The 13,335-nt window shown below is 29.5% G+C and overlaps 2 protein-coding genes across 2 annotated transcripts; one reads left to right on the top strand and one right to left on the bottom strand.

Annotated features, from left to right (window-relative positions):
• The first annotated feature begins 419 nt into the window (after window positions 1–419).
• LOC123292879 (hyaluronidase-like) lies at window positions 420–6,068 on the top strand. The gene is made up of 7 exons (XM_044873592.1): window positions 420–475; window positions 3,583–3,743; window positions 3,808–3,954; window positions 4,018–4,157; window positions 4,414–4,586; window positions 4,653–4,854; window positions 5,887–6,068. The coding sequence occupies exons 1-7, from the start codon at window positions 420–422 to the stop codon at window positions 6,052–6,054; spliced, it is 1,047 nt and encodes a 348-aa protein (XP_044729527.1). The 3' UTR covers window positions 6,055–6,068.
• A 1,164-nt stretch (window positions 6,069–7,232) lies between these two features.
• On the bottom strand, window positions 7,233–12,574 carry LOC123294187 (putative polypeptide N-acetylgalactosaminyltransferase 9). The gene is made up of 7 exons (XM_044875293.1): window positions 12,169–12,574; window positions 10,213–10,382; window positions 9,647–10,042; window positions 9,097–9,332; window positions 7,950–8,123; window positions 7,769–7,876; window positions 7,233–7,692 (listed from the first exon to the last, which is right to left on the bottom strand). The coding sequence occupies exons 1-7, from the start codon at window positions 12,525–12,527 to the stop codon at window positions 7,420–7,422; spliced, it is 1,716 nt and encodes a 571-aa protein (XP_044731228.1). The 5' UTR covers window positions 12,528–12,574; the 3' UTR covers window positions 7,233–7,419.
• Window positions 12,575–13,335: the final 761 nt, after the last annotated feature.

Genomic DNA, 13,335 nt, shown 5'->3' with positions numbered 1-13,335 from the left:
TATAATGTTAATAAACGTTTTATATAATAAAAACTATTGTTTTATTTATTTATTCATTCATTTCATTAAACATTACCTACCATTTTTCATCGTGGAAAAAAATACAAAAATCGGGAAAAATGTTGTCTCCAATTTGAACAGTAACCATTTTCTAGATTAATTTTTCAATTGAATGTGTAGTTTCTGACTATATATAGACTAAAATCGTATTCGAAGGATGATTTCCGAAGCAATTTCTCATAGTCGAAACCTCAGAAACTTTTTTAACCCAATCAATAAATTTTTTAAATTTCTGTTGCTGCGAGTGTTTAATAACGATAAAAAAATTAATCAAATGAAGTAATACTAAATTATTAAAATAAATAATAACAAACATTATTAATGGTGTCCAACTATCCAATTAAATACTTGTTTCAATAATGTACGAAAATTTAATGAATCATTCTAAAATATTCAACGGTACAACCACGTCAAGGTAATTAAAAAACAGACATGGCAGAATAAACCGACATTATCTACAATAATGTGGTTTAGGAGGAGAAAAAAAACCTGCTCCAAATCTAAAAATAGTTATCTTCTAAAGACTTTCACTGGTCAGAATACAATAATTATCTTAGTTTGAAAGAAGAAGTAATTGAAACTCAGACTTACATATGATGCCGGAATAAGACTATAGTGTTGCCAGGACCAACAAACATAAAATATTTTTAAAAAACGATCCTCCCAAGATTTGTTAATAAGGACGGATATTTCCAAATCAATTATTATATCTAAACTAAATAAGAGGGAATATTACTAAAACTGCGAAATTCATCACTATATTATACAGAAAACAACCTTGAAAAACCTCTTATAAATCATGTAATTGGCAGATAAATTAAAGCATATACAAACCCACCCAGTCATATATCCTACTAAAAACCGAAAAAAATTATCTTCACTAAATTACATCGACTCGAACTATGTCAGTTTAATAAAGAGGAATTAAGCTCCCATTTAAATATGACGTTAAATTACGTCAGAAGATAGCAAGTGAAATAGTTTCCGAATTCAACGAACATAAGAAGTAAAAAAATAATTTGCAAGATTAAACTTCCGATTTTTGTTAAAAAAAAGGGTGGAACTTTACAAATCCAATACTTAGAAATCAAAATAAAACAGAATAAGTACGCTAGTAAATACGAAATCCATCGCCATTATACACAAAACCGACCCGAAAAACCTCTTTTATAAGTATTCACAAAATGAGCAAAATTGCAAACGATTACTTATACATTTGACCTTTTTCTTTTTTTACTTGCGTGTATAACTTTTTCTGGGTTGGTTTTCTTAAAGGGTTTTTAAATGTCGTTCATCATACTTTGACATAATTGTGTAAAAAAGCGAGAGCAACTTTTATGCAGTTAGATTGGCTTTTTGGAACACTGTACATAGGGTAGAATAATCAAATTTTTTTCTTTTTGAGTGATATTATAATGAGGCACTCAAATGTGTGAATTGGAGGAACCGGCCATCAATTTTATCGACTTTTTTGACGCATCAACCTCTAGTATAGCTGAAATTTATTTATTTATTTTATTTATATCATATATGTATCGAGAAACGTATGTATATGTTGCAGAAAATTAACATAATTAGCCGTTCAATTAACAGCCTAAGCTTTTTACTAAACAGTGTCATTCCACTAGCGGTAATACGATATTCAGCCATTCAATTCAATAGGATCGATAACAATAAGAATACAGTACTGAGTACTCAGGCAAACTATGGCAACGAAATATCAGAAACTTCAATTTCTTTGAGACATACTGTGGCAATAGGGCTTTTTCATTAACAAAATGATTCTTTTTTGTTTCGGACAGATTTTAATCAAGTAATTAAGACATATCACATTCCTTCTATCCTATTCAAAAACTGCTGTTAAGTTAAAAGTCATATAAAGATAAAATAGATTTGATTTTTTTAGATCGAATAGTATTTTGACAACTGCCCGAAACAAAAGCAAATCGATGGAAAGGCCTATTCAGTCACGTTTTGAAGGCTTGAGATTACAAAATTTAATTGTAAGCCTGCTGTGTATTCAAATTACGAAAATTAACAATTTCTAAAGTCAGATATTTCTTCTTGTTTTTTTTATCAAATTGTCACTCTATTTTACGAATGAACTAAGCATCAGCCAGTTCATTAAATTTTTAAAAGACGATACGACTGAATATTATTCAGACCGCTAGTTGAATAGCGCCGATTATTAAAAAATTCTATTAACTGAACAGCGGCTATTTAAGCTTAGTGGTTGCGACATATAGACAATTGAAAAAGATGGAATTTATAGTATAATAATATAAGTAGGTAATAATTATTTTGATTTTAAACGGTGGGTATTAACTCCTCGAATCAGTTCATCACGCCATCATCAACACAATTAAATACATTATACGTTTTGTAATGTTAAAATCGATCTCATACTCTGGGACACCATAGGAGATAATTACCAGGTGAGCCATTGTTCTTTTAAGTTTAGAAAAAAATTAAATTAGTGGAATTTTTGTAAAGAACAATAATATTTAAACAACTGTGTAAATTATTCAGTTCGTACTTATATAATGTTGAGAAAATTATATTTTTCAAATTAATCTCAATTCACTGACCGTTTAACTGCCGGTCATACCGGTTTTAGGGTATTACAAATTTTGCAAATTATATTTTAGTGAATTATAAATTTAATTTTTGTAAAATTAATAAAATAAAATGTATCGTTTAAAAAAAGATGCTTACTTAATTTACATTGTAATTTTTTGTTCTTATTCAAATATTTTATGGTATGTAATTTAATTTTTTGTGAATTAAGTAAAAGTCCACCCTGTATAACATATACACAGAATAGTCTTTTTAATAAAATGTTTGATATGAATATTCTAAGCCACATAACTAAGCCACGTAACTCCTTGTCTTCCTGTCTTCAGAATTTACCCCCGTTAGTATAACGTAACCTTGTAGACTATATTGTAACACATGGATCAATGTAGAAATTATTTTACAAACAATTGATTTGTGATTGGTTCTCAAAATGTGTTAATTTAATCGATAAAAAACGCAAAAGTATATGGGATCGAAGAATAAGAAATACAATTAGAGAAGGGCCAATAAGAATTGGGGTATTAGTTATTTTTGATCGTTAAACGCTTAGATACCGCAGACTTTCGAAAGAAGCTCAATGCTTTGGCACAATAATTTGGCACCTCTAACGAAATGGGAGCTAATGCACTTAATGGGAGCTAATACTTGTTTCTCACTTTCTTATACTGCAGAAAGGAACAGACAACTAAAATTCACAAAATTTAAAAAACCCTCGACAAATGTAGTTTTTTCCTTGTAGCTCTCTCCAAACTGAACCGATTAATGTGTTCTTAGCTATGTTTTTTGAAACATAGCTAAGAAGACTCTCCATTAAATTGGCTTTAAAAAAAATTAAAATCGGTTAATTCGTTTAGGAGATACAATGCTAAAGACAGAGGCAAATATCGATCAAACTTATGATATAACTATTTTTGCTTCGGGGGTTAAAATATTGTTTGTTTTTAGTATTGGTACAACTGTTGAAACAAAATTTCATGCATATTGGAATTCGCCAACGATTGAATGCCGAGCACATATTGATTTTCGATTATCTGAAAAGTACAATATTATTCAAAATACGAATGATGAATTCATTGGAAATCGAATTTCACTGATATATAGTCCAGGTTTGTATATTATATATGCATTTGTGTTTCCTAAAATGACACTTATTGATTATGATTTTCTTAGGGGATTTTCCAGCACTTTTGAAAAATGATACAAACAAAGAGTTTTACTATCGAAATGGTGGTATTCCACAAAATGGAAATGTTAGTGAACATTTGGAGATTTTTTATGATCAAATAGAAAAATTAATTCCAAATAATGAATATAATGGTTGTTAATAATCGACAAATTAATAAATTATCAAGTTTGATTAATTAATCGTACATTTTTTAGGCTTGGCAATTCTTGATTTTGAAAGTTGGCGGCCAATATATCAACAAAATTTTGGTTCATTACAACCGTATCGTGACATATCGTTTGAGCAGGAACGTAAACAACATCCAAAGGAATCAAATGACAAAATAACGGCACTGGTATGTCTACAGTGAAAATTACAATTTTTGGATGGAGGACATGATAGAGAGACTAATTATTTTTATCTGGCAAAATGATTTTTTCACTTTATATTTGATTACCTTCTTACTAAATTATGAATAGTAATGTTGTAGCTGCCGAAGAATTTTTACGAATTACGTGAAAAACATCGAATGCTTTAAAATTTTCTCGAATGCATATTACCAAGCTCTTCATGATGAATCAATTATGATGAATATAAACACCTGTTTTTAGGCAAAGTTTCAATTTGAAACCGCAGCACGAGAATTTTTCGAAAGCACAATCATTTTAGCTAAAATAATCCGGCCATATGCACAGTGGGGATATTACCAATATCCATTATGTTACAATCAAGGTGGAGATTTAATAGGAAATTGTTCAAATACCGTGGCAAAAGAAAATGATGAGTAAGATCTTACGCGAAATTTCAGCTTATGCAGGCACATAGAAAATTTAACATTCATTATTTTCAGAATAAAATGGTTTTTCGAGAGTTCAGATACATTTTATCCGTCAATATATTTACAAGAAAAATTGAGCGTTGATGAACGACAAAAATTAATTAAAGCCCGTATAACTGAAACTCAAAGAGTTGCTAACACTATTGAATCGCCAAAGTTTATCATCCCATACTTTTGGTACAAATTTCAAGATAATGATGCATTTTTAACTGAAGTATGTATTTATTCCTTTTACTATTTGTCTATTTTAGCTTCGCAAGATTTAAATCAATTTTTCAGACTTTGAACTTTATAGTCTGGGAGCCCTAAACTTGAGCCTGAATTTGAAGTTCATGAAATGTTTTCAAGTTGGCGAAGGGATGTTGCTAAAATGTGACACGGGTGTTTTAATTTTAACCTTATTTTTGTTAAAGGCATCAAAAAACAATAAACGCAAGAAAATATTTTTGTAAAGTTCCTTAAGTTTAACTATTTTTGTAAAGTTCTTTAATTTTAACTATTTTTTTGGATGCAAAATCGTTCATAACTCTTGAAAGTTGTTACATCCTTTACATCATTTTCAATCGCCATTATCTACAATGCATTTAAACGGTTCTAAGAGGTAACGTAACGGTTCTGGTTATGAAACGTAACGCATCCATTTTATCAGTTCTACTACACGATATTAGATGGATCTGTTCTGTATGTATGAAGTATTTCATCAACTGACAGCTTGCGTCGAAAAAAGCAAAAATAGGTACCTGCTGTCATTGACCATCCGAATTTTTCCACGAAAATTTTCTCTCTCTGAAACCTTTTCAATTTCTATTTGCGAGCACGAGGCCCCTAGTTAATTAACTACTTTGCTTAATGGCTTAATGGTTAATCTGGCTTTGCCTGTAACAAATTTTTGAGAAAGAATTTGTTTGTACTTTTTATATAATTATACTATTACAATTTAGATATTTAACAAGTATGAAATATGAGATTCCGTGCAATTGTGAAACGTTTATTTTACATCGAATAATATTATAAAAACGAAGTACAGTACAATCTCACTAATCCGGATCTATTAAAAATCGGAGGGTGTCGGATTATTGGAATGTTCGGATTACTGAATTGTATAGAAAAATTCATAATTAATATCATCACTGGCACAAAATCCTCACTTTTGTAATTTTGGTATCGGTCTATTGAAGTGTCGGATTAGTGAGATTGTACTGTATTCTGGCTAGTAGTCTCATCTAAATTTATTGATTTATTTTAGGATGATATTCGTTTAACACTAACCCAACTTAAAGAATCTGGTGTAAATGGAGTTATTTTTTGGGGCAGTTCAAATGATGTCAATTCAAAAGAAAGATGCCTGGAGCTACATGATTATGTAGAACAAATTTTAGGACCAATTTTTAATGAAATTGTGGATTCAGAATGATATAATTGATATATTGTTACCATGTACTGTGTAAATATTATAAAAATAATAATTAATGACTTATAACAAAGAATTTTAATCCAAAAAATGTGGATCGTTATTTTTTCCACACATTACCTGGGAGCGTAGTTATTTTGTGTATAAACTGTTTTCACACCGCGACTCTTTAATATTTAAGGTAGTACCAGCATGAAATCACTTTTCGACAGATTTGGCCGAATTTTTTTTCTCGGGTTTATAATAGCTTTATTTATGAATTCCTAAAATTTCATAATTTTTGACCGTTTAGATCGCGAGATATTTAAAGACAAAGTTCGCGATTTTGAGGGTCATGTCCCATTTAAAGCATGTAAAATGTCCGATCTCTCCAACTATTTTTTATGATATTATTATATATTGAAGAAAAAGTAGAAAAAAATGTTTATACAATACAATTCTAAAAAAAAAATTTAGAAATTAATTTTCACTTTCGAGATATTAATTTTGACGTAAATTGATCGAAATTGGGACGTTGGCATAATTATTTCCCATTTTAAACGGTCAAAATTTCTGAAACTTTGGGAATTAATAGTAAGCATTATTAAATTCTTAAATTTAATTTTTCGTTAAATTCTGTCGAAAAAAAAATTGTACCATTGCTTTAACATAGAAACTGCAAATACCATGCTGGAACATCCTTAAACTTTCTTCACACAGCCGTTATTTACAAGCTATTATACGATATTTACAAGCCATTTTCATAAATATTACATTAAAATTAATAATATATAAGGAAATATAATTAATATGGAAGCTGTCACTGACATTCTGAGTTAATTCTTTAAAAATATATAAAAGATAAAGCTCATTGTATGGGCCATATTGATATGATCGTTGGCATGTTACAAACGCACTGATAGATAGTGTAGTAAATAAGCCGGAAAATACTGTAAAATCTGAAAAAAAAACAGACAAGCACCGATTTCAAAAATTCTTGCTGGTACGTATTCCTTAGATCCCCTGGAACATTCTTTGCCTCAGGAAAAAAAATGAATTAATATGAGGGTGATTTTAAACACCACAAAGTATCCAATTGTTTTAAAATTTAATAAATCGATATTTTGCCTTAAAAATCTGCTCTAGTATGGAGCAAATAAGATATAATGGAGCAAATAAGATATAAAATTTTAAAACTAATATTTTTTTGAAAAAAGTCTTTATTTAACTTGAAATAAATTAGGTACACATCTGAACGAGAATGGATTTCTCTACCTTCTGCACTATCATGATGCTCTTTCTATTTACTTGTTGTACCTTTTAAGCGTTGAAATCCTTCCATTATTGTTTAGACAATCTTATAAACAGTGGATGCATAGATTATTTTCATTATTGAAATTTACTATTGTCATAATTTTCAACTGACCATTTTAGTCGTTCATTTTCACTACAATCAGCCATTGTTAAATTTTTAAGATTTTCGTGAATTGCTAAACATTTCTTGGTGATCACATGCGTAATAAATTTTGTATTTTCGTTATATGACCAATTCTGATTTCCTTTCAATCCATGGCACGGGTAAAGCACAACAGTGTCACCACCAGAATAGTCTAAACATCCAGTATCTCGTCTGATTTCACCATTTTGGTTCATTTCCCAATACTGTAATAATTTTTAAATGCTTGCATACAATATATCGTAAAAAACAAAACCCAAAAGACTCTACGCAGTTTATTACCTGATTTCCACCTTGTCCGTGACAGGGATACATACCAACAGGTTCCGGGACATCCTTTGATTTGACAGCTACATCAAGACACATAGCAGGAGAAACACTAGCAGCAATCTAAGGAATAGAAATTTGAATTCCAATTTCAGAAAAATAAATAAATAAAAACACAAACAAAAGTTCAGTCTACCTGCCCAGCTGATATCGGAATATTTATTTCTGGATAAACATTATCAATATACCATTGAAATGATTTACAACCAAGTTGTTCTCTAAGCAGTTTTCTTTCAGATACATCACCATAATTTCCTTTATTACCCCCAATCCGTTTATAATAATATTTTGCATAATCATCCATCCAAACCTAAAAAATTTTCGTAATATAGTTTTTTTTTTATTCCCAGTAGGAGAGGTTGTTCCAAAATGATTCCCCTAAAATAATGTAATTTATAACCAAACTATTCGAGATATGTATAATGTTAAAATATTTTTTGTTTCTTTATTAAAGTCTTTCAATATTAGCATGCCAATTTTCTTTGATTTGTTCAACATTGAGAACTATTTAATATTTCTCGAAAAGGATCGTTTTACCGCCCTTAAAAATAGGTGGGCAAAATAATATATTGCTTTTTTTACCAAAAGTTCACAAAAAAGTATAAACACAAAAATCACTGGCAAAATCACTTAAATCAACACAAACAACACTATGGGAAATAGGGAGGATCATTTTGCCTATTAAAATTTTATACACAAAATTGAGATCATTTTAGCCAATGTACAGCGATCTTTAGCCCATAACAACATAATTGAATATCGTTATAAAAACTGACCTTAAAATTCGTTATGCGCCTATCGAAATGTATTATACAATTATTAAAAGTCAACAGAAACCATGAGTTACAAGCAATACACAAAATCTTTGTTCAATGATTAATTTGATCACTTGGAAGATATTTATTGATAAATGTATGTTAATAAATTACTTAAAACAGCGAGGGGTCATTTTGTACCACTTTCCCCTACAATAAGTTTGTAGAATATTTAACTTTTCTATAATGGAGATTTTTTCTTGAAGCCCTATTAAGTAGGATAAACAGAAACAAGGTATCTGTTGTAATAAGTTAGGGTTTTTTTGAAGTATGTAGAATATATCTTCATGTTTCTCACGATATAATGATATTTTTTTTGTCAGAAATAATTTTTAAGGCAGATATTTCCAAAATTGTATTTATGGTTTGGGAATCATGCGATTACGAAATGTAATTGAAGAATAAAGCCATTAAATTAATTTCACACCGACAAAAAATTTTAAAAACAAAAAATTATATAAAACAGACCTCTGCAAGTCGAACACAATTCTTTTTTAGCGTGTCATTTTCTCCATCTCGCCATTTATAAGGCGATTTTTTTCGAAAAATGTGTCCAACATGAGAACATGGAATAATCTCTAATGTACCACCACACATCCATGTTTTAAATGATAATTCCAAGTTTTCACCACCCCAAATGTCGAAACCACTATCGTATGTTCCAAGTTTTTCAAAAAAGAGGCGATCAATACTGAATAAACCACCTTGCAAAAACAGAGAAGGGTTTGAAATTTGAATGTTATCTCGTAAAAATGATTGGAAAGAAAAGTTTTTTGACCGCTGTTTTTAATTTTAATGGCAATAAATCTATTCTGTACCGATTTTATTCAGTTTTTGAAAAATTTTTGTCAATTATGAAAATAATAATGAGTAGGTTATAAATAAAAGAGAAAGAATTACCGAAAGCTGATCTAAAGCTTTCTAACCTGTAGGTTCTCGGTGTTTTCCTTGAGGAACCTCATCGCCGGAGGCACACAAATAAGCAATCGAACTACATAATGATATTAAAATGAATTACCAGCCATAATAGGGCTCCATACTGGCTCTGAACTATGTTTTCGTCTTTTTTTCTCCCGTTCGGGTATCGAATACCACTTGAATAATAAATTCCAATCAAATCCTCCAATATTTACATTACTGCTATTTTGGTACTTAAATTCAAGTGTTGCATCGTCAATAACATCGATCACAGGACATACTACCGTCGTTGGATTACGAGCAATACGATCCAATAGTGGTTCTAGCCAACCAGGAGCACATTCACAATGTGAATCCAAATATGTAAGTACTTCACCGGTGGCATGTTGAGCTCCTAATATGCGTGCCCGTATTAATCCTTCCCGCCGAGCTGCTCGAATAATTTTCACTTTCTTATTTTCTGACCAATAATCTTCTAATGGCTGTTTTAGGTGTGCTAAAATTAATCAGAAAACTGATTAACATTGTGAAACTATAAACTTAATTACTATGACATTGAATTTTAATTCGAATTTTCGGTATTCTTGATTTGGTCAGTTATGACAGTTAATGTTTTAGAAATTTTTACATAATTTTGTAATAAAACGTCACTGGAAAGCTACCTACCAAAATTTGAATAATCATCAACAAGTATAATTTCATGGATGAGGTGTTCTGGAGATCGATCCAAAACAGAATGAACAGTTCTTAGTAGAACACTCCATGCTTCATTATGGAAACAAATTATAACTGATGTTGATGGTAACTCTTCTAGATACATTCCAGGAATTTTGCACCTACAGTAAACAATAATTTCGAAAAATGTTAAAAGATCCTTTAAATTTTAGGATACTATATACTTTGTATGAGGAAAAATCTATAAATATATCATTGAGATAGCTTAGGCGAAAAGCAGTCAGAAAGCTTTCATTCTTAAAATAACAGAATTATTAAAATATTAATTAAAATAGCAGGTTTTTTAATACCATGAAATAGTAGTGGTCATGTTATTACATCATACAGCTGTATGACATAATAAATTTAAAACTAAAAAATAAATAAAACTGTAAACTAAAAAAATTTAATTATAAGCAATTATCATTTAAAATATCCGCGCATTTGTTAACACAGCCAATTGACGTCATGACATAGAGCAATATGGCGCCCACAGCATGCTGGGTTTTCGTCAAATTATGAGAGATATTTGAAAATGTATAATTGAAATGTATTCTTATGGCACTTTTTGGCAAAAAAATGAGTCTATAGGGCTTTTCATTCAAAAAAATGATTATTTTTTATTTCGGACAGATTTCAATCAAGATAAGATATATCACATATCTTCTATCCTAGCAAAAAGCGCTGTTTGATAAAGATAAAATATATTACATTTTCTTAACTTGAATAGTTTCTTGACAACTATCAAATAAAAGCAAACCGATGAAAAGGGCCTATTCTAAAGTGATAATATAAATGCAAACATATTTTATAAAAAAATATTAACTTTGTTAAATAAATTAACTTTGTGACGTCATCAGAATCCAAAAAATTTAATTTTGCACTATCCGAATAGAAATGATTTCTTGCAGGTAGTAGGTCTTGGAATTTTTGAGCGACAGAAGAATAGTTTAGGTTCTTTCAACTTTCTTCTCGGGTGATGTAATTCGTTAGAAAATCATTCTTATTGCAATTTGAAGACATTTTATGTATATACAGATCGATTTTTTTTAAAATTTACAACAAATGGGAATAAATATCTATGCAGTAGGTATACAGTTTTAGAATTATTAAATTTCTTTTATTTGAGTACGCCTTCGTCGTTGTTCAAGGATCAGCTAAGTTTGTGGAATTATAAATGTAGAGTAATTTACAAATAATTTTAATTTTAGAATTTATCAATAGATAAATAATTTTATCAAAATTGTTTTAATATTTTTATACTTTTTAACGGAAATGCTGATAAAATGCAAATTGGTGACCTTGTTAACTGTGCTAATATTGAGTACTAAAATTACTTATTGGCAGGAGGGGTGCATGTAGTTTTGGTAAATCGAAAGTATTTAAATCATATGTACCGAATTAATCAAACTTTGGTTCATAATAACCATTATAGTAGAAGTATAGCAAACATTCTGTCCCTTCACATTCTTCGTTATTCTAAAACAAGGCACTTACTTTTTTTATTGTTATGTATTAAGGCTTTCTTTCGTGTTAAATTCATTATTTATGTACGTTTCTGTAAATTCACAAAAATTCCATTGACATGCATAAAGTAAGGACGATTCCTCTTAAGCTCCTTGAAACAAGTTCAATTTTCATGCAAATTTTCAACCTTCTTGTTTAATTTGAAAGGGTGACACAAATGCGCCAAGCCAAGAAAAGCTTTTTTCCCTAAGTTATTCCCTCTAAACTGCCCAACTCCTGTTATTATAACAATGTTATTTGAACTAAAAGGAATCGCTTGGGATGCCCAAATAACTTATTGTGCTCTAGGTTGTTATGAATTGGATACATAAAATAACCGAAAATAAATAAAGCAACACTATAGTTACGCTAATAAAAATGAAATTAAAAAAAAAAACTTACTCTGGATCCCTAGGATCTGGTAACGACCTATGTAACGATATTAAATCACTAACATATTCATTAAATGCATTATTCTCCCAGCCTTTGTCCACTAATTTTTGAATATTTTCAGTTAGATTGTTCAAGAGTATAACAGGTTTTCCCATTTCACCTGGAGCGTCATTAGTCTGTACATATGTTGGTACCTCTTGAGATGATACTATTCCATCATCTTGTTCTATTTGATCTTGCAGTGTATCCAGATACGAGTCAAGTGTTAATTGAGGGAATTTTGTACCATCACTTAACCAAAATGCAATCGTATACCAAATTATTGGTAGTAATAGAATTAATGTAAATAAAAATGAACGAGATATCATTCTAAAATTTTTTATTCAATTTTCTTGACAATGATTACAAATAATTAACATTATTCAAAATAAAATATTTAAAATTCCGCGATTGAAAATAATTAAGTAATTTTTGTTTGATACACAAATCATAAATGAGTTAATTGAACATTTTAAAACAAATTGATTAAATTATCAATTAAATACTAAATCTAAATGATAAGCTAATAGTTGAAAAAATATCAATAATTTATTAGTTGTAATCACGAATTATTCAATACCTTCAACAGTGACGTGGGGAAAAAGAAATTGCAAGATACAATCAATAATAACTTAATGGAACTAATAAAGACAGGTATTTGTTTGTCAGCGATTTACAGAAAATTTTCTATAAGTTGGGGAAAAGCACTGAAAAGGTGGCCATGAAAATTTGTACAAAGAATCAACCGAGTAAGTGCAGTATCTTTGTTCAAACGTGTACTGTCTGGGCGGTAAAATGCATTAAAGTTGCAGTTAAATTTTAAACGGAATACGGCCATAGAAATGATTCCAGGCATGGCTTTTGTTAAAACTTGTAGTGTTTATACTATTTTAAAGAACATAAAAACTTACTTAAGTCTCGAAAACAGTATCAGTGTTTTATTTTTTGGGTAGATAATTTTTGAGTGTTACGATCAGTAATTAAAATTCTGAATTACTACTACAATGGGAGTAAAGATTGCAAATAAGAAAATATGATATTTAATATTCATAATATTAAAATTAAATATATAATAAAAATTTTAAAATGCATGTTTTAACCACGTTTTGGAGTTCCGATTTACATTTGCTTAACATA

The sequence above is a fragment of the Chrysoperla carnea genome, chromosome 2 (genome assembly GCF_905475395.1).
Source record: "Chrysoperla carnea chromosome 2, inChrCarn1.1, whole genome shotgun sequence".
NCBI classification, from domain to species: domain Eukaryota; kingdom Metazoa; phylum Arthropoda; class Insecta; order Neuroptera; family Chrysopidae; genus Chrysoperla; species Chrysoperla carnea.
The sequence above is the reverse complement of the archived record's forward strand: the minus strand, read 5'-3'. Positions and strand labels throughout refer to the sequence as shown.